Raw genomic sequence first — 19,469 nt, forward strand, 5'->3', positions numbered from 1 at the left:
CATTGTGTCTTTTCTTTAAAATGTGATTTGGTACGTATGAGGAATGTTAGATCTGTCACATAATTTCTTCATGCTGTCATGTACTTCTTAGAGAGGTCGTGCTCCAAAAGTCCAAATATTTTTGGGTGAAAATTAAATAATGTTTGCCCTGAGTCATGGTCAAAATTGAGAGTCACCCACCACAAAATTGCTCACCCACAACCCCATTCCTGCCTTACTATGCTAGAAGGCATAGTCTGGTGTTCTCTATCATAAAATTTGCACCTAATAATTCATAATGACTACTCAGTGCGATTGAGACATTCAAACTGTCGTTCCAGATACTAAAATTTGCGTATTTGAAGATCACTTTCTTTTTTGCAAACCAGCCTTGTTCTGAACCCTAGCCTGCAATATCAACAGCAGACTACATCCCAAGGCTGCTGCAAACCACCCTCTCAAGTCACCCAAACTTTGTGATGTTTACAACCAAACCTTGCAATATCATGAGAACAAAATAGTGTAGCGCTGAGAACTCGTCTCGGCCTTTTGGCTAAGATCAAGTGTAGTATCTGTTCTTATCAGTTTAATATCTGATATGTCCTGTATTTGAGGACTATACAGTCATACCTCATGTTACGTTTGCTTCAGGTTGCGCGTTTTCAGGTTGTGTCCCGCGGTGACCCAGAAGTACCGGAAAGGGTTACTTCCGGGTTTCGCCACATGTGCAGATGTGCAAAATGATGTCACGCACATGTGCAGACACGGCAAATTGCTACCCGCACGTGCGCAGACGCAGATTGCGTTCTTTGCAGGTTGTGAACGGGCCTCCAGAACAGATCCCGTTCGCAACCAGAGGTACCGCTGTATATTAAATGTCTTTTTGTAGCTGTGAGCTGGAATAGGGACTTGATTCATCCACTCCATGCATCAACCTGGAGCATCCTGAAGCGAACGCAACCCACGTCTAGCGTCCCGCGATTCGCAGCTTCCGCTCATGTGCGTGACGCCATTTTGCCTGCGCATGCGCGAGCGGCGAAACCCAAAAGTAACGCATTCCGTTACTTCCGGGTTGCCGCGGAGTGCTCAACCTGAAGCATATTTAACTCAAGGTATGACTGTATTGGGACGCGGGTGGCGCTGTGGGTAAAAGCCTCAGCGCCTAGGGCTTGCCGATCGAAAGGTCGGCGGTTCGAATCCCCGCAACGGGGTGCGCTCCCGTTGCTCGGTCCCAGCGCCTGCCAACCTAGCAGTTCGAAAGCACCCCCGGGTGCAAGTAGATAAATAGGGACCGCTTACTGGCAGGAAGGTAAACGGCGTTTCCGTGTGCTGCGCTGGCTCGCCAGAGCAGCGATGTCACGCTGGCCACGTGACCCGGAAGTGTCTCCGGACAGCGCTGGCCCTCTGCCTCTTGAGTGAGATGGGCGCACAACCCTAGAGTCTGTCAAGACTGGCCCGGACGGGCAGGGGTACCTTTACCTTTATGACTGTATTGCAGTACCTCCAGGAACAGTGCACCTCCCTTCTGGGGAGAATATTGCTTGTTAAAAAAACAGAGAGAAAAAGAACTAGTATCAGAGGGCTATTAAATATAAAATATGAATAATATTGATACCAAATAATTCCCGAGTTAGAAAGAACATGAATTTCCCCCCTCTCTGCTACTACTGTAGTTTCTGTGGTGGACCCAAGGGTCATCTAGTCCAACCCCCTTTGCAAGGCAGGAATCTCAACTAAATCGTCCATGGACCATGACAGATGGGCATCCAAACCTCTGCTTTAAAACTTCCAAGGGAGGAGAGTTCTGTGTGGATAGTTCAAATTGTAGAGCATGAGGCTCTTAATCTCAGGGTCGTGGGATTCCTGCATTGCAGGGGGTTGGACTAGATGACCTGGATGAATCCCAAGCTGGAATTAAGATTGCCGGAAGAAATATCAACAACCTCAGATATGCAGATGACACAACCTTGATGGCCGAAAGTGAGGAGGAATTAAAGAACCTTTTAATGAGGGTGAAAGAGGAGAGCGCAAAATATGGTCTGAAGCTCAACATCAAAAAAACGAAGATCATGGCCACTGGTCCCATCACCTCCTGGCAAATAGAAGGGGAAGAAATGGAGGCTTTGAGAGATTTTACTTTCTTGGGCTCCATGATCACTGCAGATGGTGACAGCAGTCACGAAATTAAAAGATGTCTGCTTGGGAGAAAAGCAATGACAAACCTAGACAGCATCGTAAAAAGCAGAGACATCACCTTGCCAACAAAGGTCCGTATAGTTAAAGCTATGGTTTTCCCAGTAGTGATGTATGGAAGTGAGAGCTGGACCATAAAGAAGGCTGATCGCTGAAGAATTGATGCTTTTGAATTATGGTGCTGGAGGAGACTCTTGAGAGCCCCATGGACTGCAAGAAGACAAATACTTTGGCCACCTCATGAGAAGAGAAGACTGGAAAAGAGCCCGATGTTGGGAAAGATGGAGGGCACAAGGAGAAGGAGATGACAGAGGACAAGATGGTTGGACAGTGTTCTCGAAGCTACCAGCATGAGTTTGACCAAATTGCAGGAGGCAGTGGAAGACAGGAGTGCCTGGCGTGCTCTGGTCCATGGGGCCACAAAGAGTCGGACACAACTAAACAACAAAGGGTCTTTTCCAACTCTACAATTCTTTTTTTTAAAAAATAAATTTTTATTAGATTTTCCACAATCTAACCACAAAGCAAAATGATACACAAAAACAGAAAAAGAAAAAGGGGGGGGAGGGAACAATAAACAGATAAACAATAACAACAAACTTAATTCTTCACAATTCCAACCTTTTAAACATCTTGGTTGACTTCCTCAAATCCCTCCCTTCTGAGTTTCCTTGTAATTAAAAGTAACAGCTTTCCAATATCATTATTAAACTAAAACAATTTCCAGTTATTGGAAATAATAACTAGTTATTAATAATTAATAAATGAAGAAATTAATAATTTATTATTGTTATAATAAATTATTAGTGAATTAATAAATTTATCTAAATAAACAAACAAATAAATAAATCCAATTATCCACCTTATTCACTTTTCTTAACATTCTAGATCCCATTTATTTAATTATAGCCAACTCTACAATTCTTTCCTTCTATTGATTTCCGCCCGGAGGCAAACGTTGCAAACGCGGCTCGCAAGTCCCACTCAGGACAATAAGGACCGGCTACTCTTCCCTTTTTTTTTAAATCGCCGTACGTGACATGTCACGTCCACGCCCAGGGGCGGGGCCTGAAAAGAGGCGCCTATGTCGGTTGCGCGCGCACCGCGCGCCGGGGCCACGTCTCTGCATCCGGGAGCGCGTTGGCTGCGCCGCCACGTGACGCGAGCCCTCCCTCCCCACTGGCTGGCGAGCGGCGCGAGGGTCACGTGGCCGGAAAGGAAAACCCGGAAGCGGGCTAGAGGCCGGATCTCGGTTTCCTTGGCTACGACGGAGAAGAGCGGGAGGGGGGGAGGAAAAAAAAGGGCCGGTCCCTTCTTATGTCTTGGTGGCGGCAGCAGTAGCAGCACCAGCGCTGAGGGGATGGCACAGAGCCGGGCCTAGCGAGGCAGCTGCCGCCATGAGCGGAGGAGCGGTTGGCGGCCAGGGTAGGAGCGACGGCGGAGGAGGAGGCGGCGGCGACTCTGCAGGCCGCTGGGCTGGCTGGAAACTGCTGGCCTTGGGCCTCCTCTCCGCGTCCTCGGTGCTGGCGGCAGCCCCGGCCGCGCAGGCCATGGGCAGGGAGGAGAAGCGGCGCCTCGGGTAAGAGCGGCGGCGGCGGCGGGAGGGAGCGGCGGGCCCGCCTTGTTCCGCCCCCGGGCAGGTCGCCCTGTCAGGGAAGTGGCGCTGCTTTCTTCGCCTGTCACCCAAGCCTTCCTGCCGAGGTGGGGAGGAGAGGCGAGGCCCGAGCCCGGCTTCTCCTTATGGTTCTTTCAGCTGCTATTAGGGGTGGGAAGGGACCCCGAGGGTCATCTATCCCAGCCCCCAGCAACGCAGGAATCTCAAATGGTTCCTGGCAGGCGGCCATCCAACCCTTGCTTAAAAACCTCCAAGGAAGGAGAGAACCTGCCTCAAACGAGTCTCCATGTTCATGGGTCTCGTAGTCCGTGAAAAGGGGGGGGGGGACACGTCAGGCGAACCTGACATGGCTTGCTTTCGTTCTTAGAATCATAGTTGGGAAGGAAGGGGTCCCGAGGGTCATCTAGCCCAACCCCCCAGCAACGCAGGAATCTCAACTCAAGTCGTTCCTGGCAGGCAGCCACCCAGTCCTTAAAAACCTCCGAGAAAGGAGAGAACCTGCCTCAAACGAGTCTCTGTGTTCATGGGTTTCGTAGTCCGTGAAGGGGGGGACGACACATCAGGCGAACCTGACATGGTTTGCTTTTGTTCTTAGAATCATAGTTGTGAAGGAAGGGGTCCCGAGGGTCATCTGGTCCAACCCCCTGGGCTTTCGCCCAGCATGGGACTCAAACCCACGACCCTCATCTTCACACTTTACTGAGGAATAATAATAGTAATAAGTGTGTCACTAGGAAAGAGCAGGCTGCAAGATAAAGCAAGGTGTTTTGAGAAGAGGGCCCAGGAAGCGTTGCAAATAAAGCCCCCTCCTCTTGGTAGCCTGTAAACGTGTTTTATTAGTCTTTGGTCACTTCACTTCCTCCTCTCAGCTTCTCTTTTCTCCTCCCTGTTTGGTCGCCAGGAGGGAGTTCCTGTTTGTTATAGGTGACTAGGCCAGTAAGTATACAGAAGTCTGAGATAATAGGGTTTCTCTCAAGTCAAGAGTGGCAAGTGTGTGTGTCTTGATCTCTACCAAAACCACCCATTTTATAAATAAACATTATTCTCCAGGTACAACTCAGAGTTGGGTGGTGGTGCAAGTAAGCTTTCCTCTTACAACTTTTCTATTTCATTATGCAAAATTCTCCAGAGGTGAACAGTCTACTCAGACTAGAAGTGCTTTGCGACTGTCTTGCTACTTGGTCTTGCTTGGGTTTTTTTTTTTGGAGGAGTGACACTTGCTCATTTGTCTACATATCTCCATAGGCAATATACTGTACAAGAGTTGAGGCTTAGCTTACAGTAGAGAGCTACACAATGCTTGAGCTGAAAGTTCATGAAAAATAAGCTAGCATTTCCAAGGGGAGCGAACGTCTAATCTTACGTGAAGTATCTGTTGTTAGCTATTTGAGGCTCATCCTGGTGGGTTACTGTGGGAAATTGGAGTGTATGGACCTTTGGTCTGATTTAGCAAATCATGAACCCCATGAACTGGGGTTTTCCTGTTTTGTAGCCTGGTCTGCTAGAGCGGTACAGCTGGCAAAGCAGACAAGTTGGCAGCTGGTATGAAAAGTGTCATCCAGCTGATAGAGATAAAAAGCATTTCTTGCTTCTGTAAAATGCAAATCTGTGTATGTTTACTTGGAAGTAAACCTCATGCTTCAGTGAAACTTGCTCTGAAGTAAGTACATAAGATAGCAGCCTAAATCTTACACCAATTTGGGAGTGCATCTCATTGATTTCATGGGACTTCATATGCCTGTTTACTCAGAAGGGAGTAAACAGGCATATGATCAGGGTATAGAATTGGTTAAAATGATGTTTGGTTAAATACACAGCAGCAGTGCCCTATTGAAGTAATGAATTGTCCGTAAATTGAACAATGATTGCTGACAAGGTGAATTATTAAAATAAAGGAATAAAAGTTCATATATGAAATTTCTTGCTCCAAATCATTTTTATATTTTATTTGGTGTTTATATATTTTAATTTATTGTTCAAGGTGAGGAAGGGGGCAAGACAGATTCTTAAAGAAAGGGCATGTGATGCTGCACATAATCATGTCAGGATTGCGAAGGGACACACACAAAGAGCAGAGCTATGAATGTTTTCTGTTTCATGCATTTTCTTTAAAACCTGCTGTGAAAGCAAAGGAGGTAAAGGTGGCAGCACTGACAATAACCTGTGGGATTTTTCTGAGACTCTCAGTGCGAAATATGCCATCCATCACACTTCCTACCTTGGACAAGTTATGCAAATATTCAGTGTTGGTTCATTTTTTGTGGCTACTGTTCGCAACAGACTTTCCCAACGTGTGCCTTTCTGAAAAATAGCTAGGGCAAAATGGGTGGGCTCCTAGTACTTATTCTTAGATGCAGGGCATAGGAAGATGAAATGGATTAAAATGGCACGCCTATAGATTATAGGCATGCATTGAAATTCTTGTGATGGGCATCACTGGGAAATAAAAGCCATGTGATTAAGCTGGCCTGGATCTAGATACGTCAAAGAAGTGAGTCAGTTAAATGCCTTGTAAGCCCATACAGTGGTGCCTCGCAAGACGAAATTAATTCGTTCTGCGAGTTTTTTCGTCTTGTGAATTTTTTCGTCTTGCGAAGCACCGCTGTGTATTGACGGTTTCCCATAGGAATGCATTGGTGGTTTTTTAAAAAAGGCGCAAGACGTTTCGTCTTGCGAAGCAACTCAGAAAACGAAAAACTCTTTCGTCTTGCGAGTTTTTCGTCTTCCGAGGCATTCGTCTTGCGAGGTACCACTGTACAGGGAAATCAGGTAGGGAAAGACAGGACTCCACAGCGCCATCTGGTGTCACAGTGTTATATCACATGTACAACACATATAAAATACTTTTTCTTTACCAATCTAGCTGAATCCCTGGAGGGCCCAAGAAGCTATGCTAATCATGCCAAGTGGGACTGCACCATCCCATTTTCAGACTTACCATTTCACTTATGCCTTCTTTAGTAATTAGAGGAAATAAGGATCTTTCCCTACATTTTGCAAGCCATCTTTTCAGTTCTGCCAACCTTCCCCAACCTGGTTCCCTTTAGAAGTTTAGATATTCTGAACTACAACTGCTATCATCCCTATCATTTGCTTTGCTGGGTTTTAACTGAATATACTTGGTCTTTTACAATACATTGCAGCTTTAGGTAGTATTGTTTTCCTTTATATCCCGAACTGACAAATTATGACTGATAAGAGTCTAAGTATCTTGTTTACTACATGTTGACAGTCTTTTAAAATCTCTTGGTTCAGTGGCCGCTCAGGCCCACTGAGACTGGTAGGGTGGAAGGCAGGGAGGCCGATCAGTACATGGAGCCAGAGCGATGACAGGCAGAGCTAATGGATTCCAGGTTTGCCTCCATCACCCTCCCTACTGAGGTCTATAGGAACAACAGTACAGGAGGCAGAAAGCGACAGGCAGTGCCACTACCCTGGTATGGTTGAAAGTAAGAAAGGCAGGCACATGAGGGTGGGCTGAGGTTGGTGCAACAGTGCTTTGCTTGACCTACATATGATGAATTGTTTCTGTTTAAACCTCATGGTCAGAGAAGGTTTTACTTGACCAGCTAAATCATTTTCTCTTTGTCTCTTCTGCAGGAATCAAGTAGTGGAAATGTTTGATCATGCCTATAGTAATTACATGGTGAGTAAAATGACTATATGCACTTTTAAATAACTGCTTCCTTCTACCTTGACTCAGTGTATCGCATATCACGTTAAGCCATAGCTTAAAACAAACTATCATATCTGTGGTTGAGCAGCGTTCTGGTCCATGGTGCTCCAAAGTTCCCACTGTGCTCCTACCGCCACCGTGACACCGTGACAAATAATCAAGAGTCAAAACCCATCGTTGTAGCATGTTTGAAGAGAACCACAATTTGCTCTTCACTCACTGCTTGTGGTTTGTTCTGGGGAAATAAAGTACAAGCCTAGGTTCAGATGACACAACAAGTCAGACTTGCAGCCACATACTGTTTGTTCATATTGAAGCATAGTTTGTTTTACGCTATGGTTTAATGTGACGTATGAACCAGGCCATTCTGAGAGAGATACATAAGGTATAAACATATGGTGATGAATTTCATTATTTTATTTTTTAGGATTATAATCTTGTGTTCTAATCCTATATGGAAACGAGTTCAGTTGCTGTTAAGTGACACTCCTAGACTGCAACCAGGATATGGTTGTGGTTCTGCACAGTCTTAATAGGATTTACTTCTGAGTTTGGGCTGCAATGTTGCAGCTATAAGTACTTATGCACCTGATTTAGTTGTTACACTAAACCATGGTTGAGAGAGCATAGTTGTGGTTTGATGTAATGTCTGTATTCACAGACTAGCTAGCAGACTAAAATTGGAAACATGGTTTGAGATGGATCAGCATGTCCTTACAGTTTGGCATGATATCTGAATTAAATTGTAGTTGTGACTGTTGCTCCGCAGCTGGAAGGAAAATGAACGCAGAGAAACTGCGTTAAACCTTAGTTTGTAAATATTAGGAAGCTCAAATGATGGACTATGGTTTGCATTAACCATGATTTAGTGTGCTATCAAAATTCAGCCATAGAATACAACAATTCTGTGAATTTGCCATAGTGTGATTACTGCAGGGTTTTTGACGCCACTTAGATAATAGATTGTAGAATCATCTTGTTGGAAGTGACCATGAGGATCATCTAGTCCGGCAGTGCAGGAATCCTTTGCCCAATGTGGGTCTTGAACCCACAGCCCTGAGATTAAGAGTCATGCTCTACCAACTGAGCTATCCCTACGGGCAACTTGCACCTGCTTAAATAGCTGTGTCTTGAGAGTTACTTGTACACACCTAAGTCTCACATCTATTAACTGTTCTACAGTTAATAGATGTGAGAATTGACTAACCTACATAAAACTTATAAATAATGCCAATAGCAGTTTTTTAAAACCTCATTTTACAGGTGAGAACTATGGCAAAGGGAAAACACCTGTTTGCCTAGCTAACAAGGGCAGTTTGATAAGTTATGTTCTGATAAGGTATCAGATAACATTTTTACCTTATGTTCTGATAACAAATAGCATGGCACAGGCACCTGGGATTGCAAGCTCTGTGATCCAGCAAGTTCCTGGTGAAATCTCACTCCTCCCACAAATTCTCCACATGCTAGAACAAGCCACTATTCTTTTTATTACGCCTCTGTTCAGTGAGGGCAATAGTAATCTTCTTACAGGGGTATGGTAAACATTATTGACCCAGTGTATGAAAAGCACTTGGAGCATGTTCAAGTGGGCCTCTGCAACAACAAAATGTTGCAGTGATAATTGCTACTGTTCAGGTTTCCAGCCACACCATGTCTGCTGAGCATAGAATGCACGCACTGGTGCCCGGTCCCAGCTACTTTAAAATCATGGCTCTGTCCTTTTATTTATGTGGATAATTTTCGCTTCTGTTCTTGGGGACACATAAAAATAATTCCTTTGTATAAACCAGAAAATCGCCTCTCTAGACATTTAGATGGTGTTTATAGACCTGTTTCCCTCATTCTCAGGCTTCATTTTCCAGTCCTTCCATTCTACTATCCCTCCAAAAAAACCAACCCTCTGGTTGTCCAGTTTATGCTCTCAACAATCCATTTTATGTGGGCGCTGATTTTACTAACCATGTTTTTTACTAAATATTTTTGCAAACCTCAGAGTTTCCCTAAATCTGCTGATACCATCTCCTTGTACATAGTTCGCTCCAGTTTGGCAATAAGCAACAGTGGTCAAAGTACTGAATCTGAATTAGAGTGTGGGATTATTGTGAAGAAGGAACAATGGAATTCAAATTTACACTGCTTGATGTGAAATACAAGTGCATATAGCAGCTTATTAATTGTTTGCGGTTGTTGTGTTTTGGCTTTATGCTGTCTTGCTTACATGTGCATACTTGCTTACGTGTGCATACTTGTAGACACATGTACAGTTTACATAAATGATGCTCTGTTGTTATGTGTTTAGGAATAAAATGCAGTCTTTGAGACAGTGGTGTAGATTTGAACCCTAATTATTAAACAATTCTATGGCCTTTAAAACTGTGTGTTGGAAGGTTGTTGTTTTTGTTTGTTACTATGTTATGTATTTTTGAATTTTTTATATTGTAAACCACTTTGCGATCCTCTAATGAAGGGTAGTGTAGAAACACAACAAACAAACAAAGTCGGTTGTCCATAAGGTGTTAGGAAATGTCCTTCAGTAGACTTTCAAACTGAACCTCTCTTGTGGAAGGGAAACACCATAGTGAGCTGGGATTGTACTTTTTGCAGGGAAACAGTGGCTTTCTGTTCTACATTTGTAGCATGAAATGTTTGGGTTATGTGAAAGCATGACTTGGCATATCCTGGAAGCTTTAAAGTCAAAAGGATATGTATTTGCCACGTATACTAGGGTATTAAATAAACGAATTGTGTTTCTTGTGTTTGCGAACCTGGCAAGCGAGATTATGGTTTTGTACTTTATCAGATGGTTTGATAGTGACATGTTCTGCAGGCTGCCATAAAGTGCTGATTTTTACTGCTGCTTTACTTTTGTTCTGTTTTGAAGGTATATCTGCTCCATTGCAAAATATAACCGATGTTCCCATTATTAAACACAGTATATAACAGGAAGATTTCTGCCTGTAGTTAACAGTGCAATTCCATACGTGTCTAGTTGAATATATGTTTCACTGAGTTCTATGGGGTTAGGATTGCAGCCTAAAGATAGCTGTTTTCCATTGGGGGTTTTATAAAGAATTGCGCAGGGCTTGTAACCTTGCATCAATGTTGAATTTTCCACACTTCTATGGGGTGATACTAAGGAGGTGCAAATGGTCCTATTTGCTTCCAAAGAAATATGAAATGAGATACAAACTCAATCTCATCCATCAGTATCTGTATTATTTGGAGAACTTCATTGTTAATACAGTGGCCACAGCTTGGGTAACTTATGTTTTGCATTCAATACACGTATACTTGCATATGTTTATATGTGTATGTTTCAGTAATCATGTACATTTTGTTGTTCCGTAACCATCAATGTACCCCAGATTTCAGCTTACTGTTTGCACTTTTTTGCATTAAACAGGAACATGCCTACCCAGCCGACGAGCTCATGCCTTTAACTTGCCGTGGAAGAGTTCGTGGTCAAGAACCAAGTCGTGGAGATGTGGATGATGCCTTGGGAAAGTTAGTACTTCGAAATAATTCTAGTTATGTGAAACAGCAAAAATCTTGTTTCAGGTTCGGTGCTGTAGAAACACAGCCCCACATGCCTTATAAAGAAAAACACAGGCAAATGCATTCATTCCACAGTCTTTGGATATAATAATGTGGAAATAAACCCTGGACCCAGGCACTTTATGGAATCTTCATTGGGAAGTGGGCCCTGCCCATGCAGTCCTTTTTTGCCAGAAAAGATTTCATAAGCAGGATCTATTTGGGAAGGCTTTTGTTCATACAAGCTCTAGCTTACACTAAGGGTTTTATGGAAGGTAGAGCAAAGCTCTACTCCCATGCCACACAGCTTGCAAAGTTTGTATTGCGGAGCCATAAGGCAATGCCACTCCCTCCTTCCATCTAGCTATATTGCTTCATGGCTGAAATAAGTTGGAGTTGGTTACTTCCTTTATGGTCTAAACCACCGAGCCTCTTGGGCTTGCCATTCAGAAGGTCGGCGGTTCGAATCTCCGTGACGGAGTGAGCTCCCGTTGCTCTGTCCCAGCTCCTGCCAACCTAGCAGTTGGAAAGCACGCCAGCGCAAGTAGATAAATAGGTAATGCTGTGGCGGGAAGGTAAACGGTGTGTGCTCTGGTTTCTGTCACGGTGTTCTGTTGTGCGAGAAGCGGTTTAGTCCTGCTGGCCACATGACCTGGAAAGCTGTCTGTGGACAAATGCTGGCTCCCTCGGCATGAAAGTGAGATGAATGCTGCAACCCTAGCCTTTGACTGGACTTAACCATCCAGGGGCCCTTTAGCTTTTTGCCTTTCTTCCTTTGTAGTACAGTCATACCTCGAGTTGAAGTAGCTTCGGGGTAAGTATTTTCGGGTTGCGCGCTGCAGTGCCCCAGAAGTAACAGAGTGCATTACTTCCGGGTTTTGTTGCTCACGCATGCGCAGACGGCCAAAATGATGTCACGCGCACGCGCAGAAGTGTTTGTGTTTGCTTCTGGATGCAAAAGGGGCTCCGGAACGGATCCCATTCGCATCCAGAGGTGCCACTGTATTTATTTGGATAAAATTCCATACACCAAATATGTAGTAAACCTCTGCACATTTGGCCTAAAAAGTGGATACTAAAAATTGTGGATTTCTGAAATCTGTGGCAGCATTTGTCTGGGAGTGGGCAGATATCAATGTGTAATGGCCTTGAAGCTACACAGAAAATACAAGAATTGCAGACAGCATCTTGATTCACTAGGTGTGAGGACTATGAAGAGAGCGCTAGTTTTGTTCCTCCTGCGCACTCAAAACATGCACAGTGAAGTTCTGGCTCCTTTGTACCGGAACTTCTCCATTCAAACTGATGTCTTCTTTGTTAGTAATAACAACGTTTCATACTGTTTTTTGGATGTTTTGTTGTCGCTACAGATAAAGTGTACTGGGTTCTAATGTGTTCTTGTGCCTGCTTCTCCCTCACTCAGGTTTTCACTGACACTGATTGATACTTTGGACACTCTTGTGGTAAGTTGGGTCACTTCTGAATGTTACACTTGCACTTCCATTTTTGGAAGAAAATTCTTTGACGTGTGTGTAACTTATGGTTTAAGTCTACTTTAATCAGATGGCTTTAGAGACCTTTATGATGATGATGAAAAACGGTTTCTGCATTGTATTGCAAATCAAAAGGGGTTCTCTGATAGTCTCAGAGTTAGGACCAGCCTTGAAGTGATCTACCCAGCCTTGGAGAATACAAGAGTATTTCTTAAGTGAGTCTGTGAGACCCGACCAGCCTGCTTGCTCCGTATCGCATTCTCCTCTTCCATACCAGGAACTCTTTTGAACTTATTCCTCTCCTGTCAAGTTGTACTTGATCTCTTCCTGCTTACATCACCTCCTTGCTTCTTTTGCACATTCTATTTCTATTTGCTCTCACAGACTCAGGAGGAACTGTGGGCGCTTTTGAAATATGTGTGGTTAATTTCCCTTTTCCCTACACCCACCTTGCAATTCAGCCCACACTGAATTGCGACATTACAAAACTTCTGAAAGTGGGTTTAGCAGTGAGCGGCATGGTAAATATGAGTGGAGCTGCCAGCTCAGTATGTGGAATGTATTGGATGATGAGTTGATCATGTGCCTAACATCCACATTCCTGATATGTTTATTTAGCCACAGTTGACCTCTGGAGGTAAGGTTCAATTTCCCACGAGTACAGTCTCCCCAGATCCAAGCGGTCTTACAGGTCTTGTGTAATATACTGGAAGTTTGAAACCTGCCAAAAAGTCAGTTGTCCGGTTTGGGAGGATATCTGTAATTACCTCTTCATTAATAGGTTTCACAACAGGGGAGGTCAAATTGTTTACAGCTAATTTTTCTTTTGCAGGTGTTAAATAAAACCAAAGAGTTTGAAGAGGCTGTCAAAAAAGTGATCAGAGATGTTAATTTAGACAACGACATTGTAGTATCAGTGTTTGAAACTAACATAAGAGTCCTTGGGTAAGTTTGATGCCAGAGGAAAATAAACCACGTTTCAGTTTGTTGAGTTTTGGTACTTTCTGTGCTGCTTTTTAGTTGGAGGTGAATATGCCTGTTCCATAAGTGTTTAAGAATAATTGAAATGGTGCATCTGTTACCTTAAGAAACATGCAGCAAAAGTTGTAGTTCTAGCTTTTCCTGCATTCATCTCCACTTAGCTGCAACCTTGCATGCTCAAAACCTTAGAAGTGTCCTTTGGTGAAAGTTTGATAGCTGAAATACTTTGGGCATTCCCCACATACTTGTGGGAAATGTTTGGATAAAGACTAGATAAGTTAAAGACCTAAAAGCTGAGATGGCATAAGATTTGGATGGCTTTAAAGTGGGATTAGACAGATTCACGTATGATAAAACTAGCAATGGATAAATGTTGCATCTATGCCCAGAAGCAACAGCCCTCTGAATGCAAGTTGCTCGAGCACAACAGCGAGAGAGAGCTTTTGCCCTTCTGTCCTGCTTTCTTGCAGACACCTTGTTGGTTACTGTAGGAAACCAGATCCTGGACTAATCTAGGCTTTTAGTCTAACCTGGCAGAGCTCTTCTTAAGTTCTCAGGAAGCTGCATTCTGTACTGCATATTTTGCAGGATTTTTACATTCCAGTGGCAGTACAGTCGTACCTCTGGTTGCAGACGGGATCCGTTCCAGAGGTCTGGCCGGATCCTGAGGTTTTCGCAACTGGAGAGACCACTTCTGCTCACGCACACGCGGCGGTAGAGCGCTTCTGCACGTGTGCGCGCTGCAAGAACCCGGAAATATACTTCCAGGTTCGCCACTCACGTATCCTGAAGTTTACGTAACTGGAGGGATACGTAAGCGGAGGTACGACTGTATATACCGTATATTTTGCTCCATAAGACGCACCAGACCACAAGATGCACCTAGTTTATGGAGGAGGAAAACAAGAAAAAAAATATTCTGAATCTCAGAAGCCAGAACAGCAAGAGCGATTGCTGCGCAGTGAAAGCAGCAATCCCTCTTGCTGTTCTGGCTTCTGGGATAGCTGCGCAGCCTGCATTCGCTCCATAAGACGCACACACATTTCCTCTTACTTTTTAGGAGGGAAAAAGTGAGTCTTATAGAGCAAAAAATATGGTACATAGCCCCATTTTAAATGTCTTCTCCAAAAGTGAAGAGCATTTAGATCTGTTGACTTTATTCTCTGCTACTCGACTTACATACATTTGGAACTGATACAGATCATGTTTTGTAATGGTTAGGGTGTTGGTTTATGAGCTAGGAGACTAGGGTTCGAATCCCCACTCAGCCACAAAGTTCACTTGTTGATCTTGGGTCAATTGCTGTTTCTCAGCCTAATCTACCTCACAGGGTTGTTCTGAAGATAAAACGGGGGTGGGCAACCGTGTATACCACCTTGAGCTCCTGGAAGGGAATGGGAAATGTAATAAATATGTGAAATAAATGTGCTAACCACAGTTTAAGGATGCGGTTTGCAGGGAGATGTAGTCAGTCCTCCCCACCCTGCTATTCTGCTCTGCTGCAGTGGTGTCTGGGGTCAGTGCCAGCCCCAGTTGAGAAAGTGCTAATGCTTGAACGTTGGGCACCAGCCCTTAAGCAATACCATGTCTGAGCTCAGTATTTTTATGTGCTGAATTTCATTGTCGTCCTTTCTGTGTATTTAGAGGTCTTTTAGGTGGGCACTCAGTAGCAATCATGCTGAAAGAGAAGGGCGAAGACATGCAATGGTACAACGGAGAACTTCTGCATATGGCAAAACAGTTGGGCTACAAGCTTTTGCCAGCTTTTAACACCACCAGCGGTCTTCCATATCCACGAGTAAGTATATAATGTATTGTGAGGGCAGTTGAGAATTTTGTTTCTTGTTGATTTCGATATAAATTCTCATAGAATCCTAGAATTGTAGTGTTGGAAGGGACCACAAGAGTCATCTAGTCCAATCCTCTGCAATGCAGGAATCTTTTGCCCAATGTGGGGTTTGAACCCACAACTCTAAGAGTAAGTGTCTCACGCTCTACTGACTGAACTATCCCATGGTATGTTTTCATATCTCTTGATTGCAAGATGTAAATCTGTTAAGAAGTATACGATACCAGTTAATCCTGTTTGTAGCTTATTTCGTATTTAAAACAATTGCCACCATTTCTCTCCTGTGCCCTTTATTAAATAATTTTCAAGTTCTCTGTTCCAAGCACGCTGTATGCATGAAAGTCAGGAATACTGCCAGAGTTTACTGTGAACTTGCTGTTCTCTCCACTCTAAATGACAAGCTGTTCTTGAACTCAAAAGCACCATAGATTTCGGTGTTGGGAACTGCTGCCGCAAACTTCAGAAACGATTATAGCTACATGCAGGTGGCAGCAGTGTCTGGGTGTAAATCGGCAAAATGTCTGGGAAAATGCGGATCTATGGCAACCCATGTTGTCAGTGTTGTTTTTGCTGATTTTCCATAAAAATAGCTCAAAAAAGGTCAATAACTTTGCCTTCCACAAGCAAGCTCCACAACTGTCTTGTCCATATTTTCACTGTTTGAAATATGGCAACCCTAAGTTATGGCCATAGTCTATAGGTGGTGAGCTGCATACTTAGCCCTGAAAGTTGCTTTAAAATAGTCATCTGGAAGTGTGCTGTTAGCATTCCTATTTTAGTCTAGATGACATAAAATATGTTGTAAGCATTCTCATGTCTAAAGCCTAACACACTTTTACACGATGCCAACAAATAAAAATGTTTTGAATGTTGCACTTTTGTGTTTGTCAAGATGTCTTGGTCCATATTGTCAGGTAATGGAAACCTTAAGGATTAATGTTTGTATAAAGTCTGTTTGTGTATGTATGGCACCAAATTCTGACATTTGTCTGAAAGCCAGCTTACCATCTGTTCCTGGTGCCTCGGGTACTTTGCTTTTAAACTCTATCCAGAACTCAAGGAACGTGTTTTTCTTGCAGTTTTCATAAGTTGCGTTTTATCTGTCAATGATTGCTTAATTTACTCCTGTAGCAGTAAACGGTTTTGGTGCCTTTTCTTCTAGGTTAACTTAAAATTTGGTGTAAGGAGTCCAGAAGCTCGAACAGGAACAGAAACTGACACTTGTACGGCTTGTGCAGGTACCTTGATCTTGGAGTTTGCTGCTCTGAGCCGCTTCACAGGAGCATCAATATTTGAGGTTTGAATACGGGTTATAATTCATCATTCCTTGTTTAATTTATAACTTCTGTTAGTGTGGTGTTTTATAGCATTTCAGTGTCAGTATATCTATTGCTGAATTGGTAACTAAATCTGTGATATAGGAGTTTAGTAAATGGTTTCTCTGTCTATTTGGAGGCTTTGCGATAAGTATTCCAGAAATTCTGTACTTGGATTGCTCTGTAATGTATATTTTCTTATCAGTGTCTTGTTTGTTGCACTCTAATCAGTATTGTAAACATCGTGGCATAAACTCGATGGTATAAGCAGCAGATTATTGTTAAACCTTTGTATACCATAAGCTGCTATTTATTGGCATGTGTTTGTATTTATGGTGTGCATTGCACTTGCATCAAGGAAGAAACCAATGTTTTTTTCTCTTATGGTGTGCTGATTATGTTGATAGTGATTCCCAACAGTAGCAACCCCAGTATTCTTGTAGCTTTGCTCTACTATAGCAAAATAGACTGAACGCTGGACCCAAAATCCCCAGTTCAGATTTCTCCTAAATAATACCCAAATTGCCTTAAGGTATTCAGTCTCTCTCTTCCCCCTCCCCCTTACATTGTTAATAGCTTTGCTTGTGGAATTGTTTGCTATCTATTACTATCTGGGTACAGTGCTGCCTCGCAAGACGAAAAGAATCCGTTCCGCGAGTCTCTTCGTCTTGCGGTTTTTTTCATCTTGCGAAGCAAGCCCATTCGCGGATTAGCGCTATTAGCGGTTTAGCGGCTATTAAGGGATTAGCGGCTATTAAGGGATTAGCGGCTATTAAGGGATTAGCGGATTAGCTGCTAAAAGGCTATTAGCGGCTTAGTGGATCAGCTGATAAGCGGCTTAGATCAGCTGTTAAAGCGGCTTAGCATAAGCTGTTAAGCGGCTTAGAGAACAGCTGTTAAGCGGCTTAGGGGCTGGAGAAAAGGGGGGGGAGGGGAAAACCCCCCGCAGAACTCGCAAGACATTTTCGTCTTGCGAAGCAAGCCCATAGCAAATTTGTTTTGCGAAGCACCTCCAAAACGGAAAACCCTTTCGTCTAGCGGGTTTTCCGTCTTGCGAGGCATTCGTCTTGCGGGGCACCACTGTATTATGTGAGGCTTAGGGCTGCCTTGTAATTTGGCAATTTTCCAGTTGCTTGTGACAGTAGCAATTTACACAGGGTAGCATCTAAAGGCTGTGCATTTGGCACTTTGGTAATTTCCTTCCAGTCTTAAAGAATGACTGGTTCTTAAACTGGAAGGGCTGCCGTTCCAGCTGATGGATAGAATCTCCATTAACATATGTGGAATCAGGAATGAATAGCCATTATTGGCAGCAAAGAGTGGAATAACTGTGAATGCAGAGAATTGCTTTTGGGTGATTAACATTGATTATGTTAATCTATGCCAGGGGTCGGCAAACTTTTCAGCAGGGGGCCGGTCCACTGTCCCTCAGACCTTGTGGGGGGCCGGAGTATATTTTGAAAAAAATAATAATGAACAAATTCCTATGCCCCACAAATCACCCAGAGATGCAATTTAAATAAAAGGACACATTCTACTCATGTAAAAGCACACTGATTCCCAGACAGTCTGCGAGTCGGATTTAGAAGGCGATTGGGCCGGATCCGGTCCCTGGGCCTTAGTTTGCCTATCCATGATCTATGCTCTCCATAGACTCATTGGAATCAATTGGTAAGTTACCTAATTCCATGATATCAGTGGGTCTGACTTACTCCTTTGTACCTTAATTTAGCTATGCAAAATACTTCAGAGCTCTCTAATTATAAATGTGGAATGAATTGATACACCAGTTGTTTGCATCAGATTTATTTTTTTCCCATTTTTACCATTGTATTTAAACAGCGTTTAACTGGAAATGTTGACTTTGTTTGCTGCAGGAATATGCACGGAAGGCACTTGATTTTCTTTGGGAGAAAAGGCAACGCAGCAGCAACTTGGTGGGAGTCACAATTAATATTCATACGGGTGATTGGGTCCGCAAAGGTATGGCACTTTGCAACGGTGTGCCCTCTGTGGCTCATGCAGAAATGGGAATTTGCAAAGCATCTATGCAATCTGGAACCTCTTTCATGCTGGGGAGGCCTGTATGCTTGACCCTGACATGAGAGACCTAGGATTTGTCAGGCTGCAGCCTAATGAATGAGTGGTTAACCTTTTAAATGTATGGGCTATAAATACGATGAGCTGCTTGTGGCTGCTTCCACCTGTTGCTCCCCTTAGTCTTATTTGGTTCAACCATCTTTACCTAAAGAAGGGCAAACACTCCTGCAAGTAGAAGAGCAAATAAAAGGAATTGTGACTGCACATTGATGGAAGCGTTTTATGCAGATGAACAGAATGCTAGAAAAGTATTTTCTTAAACTACACTGTGGCCTGGATCAGGCCTGCGGAGCTGTGTGAAGTGGACTGCCAGTCCCCATCGTCTTCCCTGTCGGGAGTGCTGGCCGCCTTCTCCACACCCAGCAATGGTGGGGAAATAGTCCCACTGCAGCCATGGAGAGGGCTAAACCTTTTCTCTCGGTCCAGCACAGTGATGGGAATGAATGTGGGGTGTGAATGAATGAACAAATGAATGACTGAATGACTGTGTTGTATTCATGGCTCTGCATGTGTGGTAGAACCAGGGCAGAACTATTTTAGCTGCACCTACCTGTGTGTGTTTGCTGGTAGGTAGCCCTGGAAGAGCTGGCAAGCTGGAAGGTGCCCATCAGGGTGGCAAAGACTACCCACCCCTGTTCCATGTGGATTTTTTAAAATAAAACAGAAAATATTGTATTGTGCTGAGTGCAGCTTCTCACAGTTTCTTTGTTTATTTCTTGGCTGCACTCTT

The 19,469-nt window shown here is 43.6% G+C and overlaps 1 protein-coding gene across 2 annotated transcripts in view; it reads left to right on the forward strand.

The window, feature by feature from the left end:
• Positions 1 to 3,382: 3,382 nt before the first annotated feature.
• The window catches only part of EDEM3 (ER degradation enhancing alpha-mannosidase like protein 3), a 36,390-nt gene continuing 20,303 nt past the window's right edge, over positions 3,383 to 19,469 (forward strand). Inside the window, exons 1-8 of one of the 2 annotated variants that reach the window (XM_083446313.1) lie at positions 3,383 to 3,751; positions 7,388 to 7,433; positions 10,870 to 10,970; positions 12,424 to 12,463; positions 13,326 to 13,438; positions 15,119 to 15,272; positions 16,486 to 16,620; positions 18,517 to 18,622. In XM_083446313.1, coding sequence (XP_083302439.1) covers positions 3,570 to 3,751; positions 7,388 to 7,433; positions 10,870 to 10,970; positions 12,424 to 12,463; positions 13,326 to 13,438; positions 15,119 to 15,272; positions 16,486 to 16,620; positions 18,517 to 18,622 — 877 coding nt within the window. In that variant the 5' untranslated portion in view covers positions 3,383 to 3,569. The remainder of the gene's footprint in view (positions 3,752 to 7,387; positions 7,434 to 10,869; positions 10,971 to 12,423; positions 12,464 to 13,325; positions 13,439 to 15,118; positions 15,273 to 16,485; positions 16,621 to 18,516; positions 18,623 to 19,469) is intronic. The other variant, XM_083446312.1, reaches the window with a different exon arrangement.

Source organism: Podarcis tiliguerta, assembly GCF_965153285.1.
Source record: "Podarcis tiliguerta genome assembly, chromosome: 6".
In the NCBI taxonomy this organism is placed as follows: Eukaryota; Metazoa; Chordata; class Lepidosauria; order Squamata; family Lacertidae; genus Podarcis; species Podarcis tiliguerta.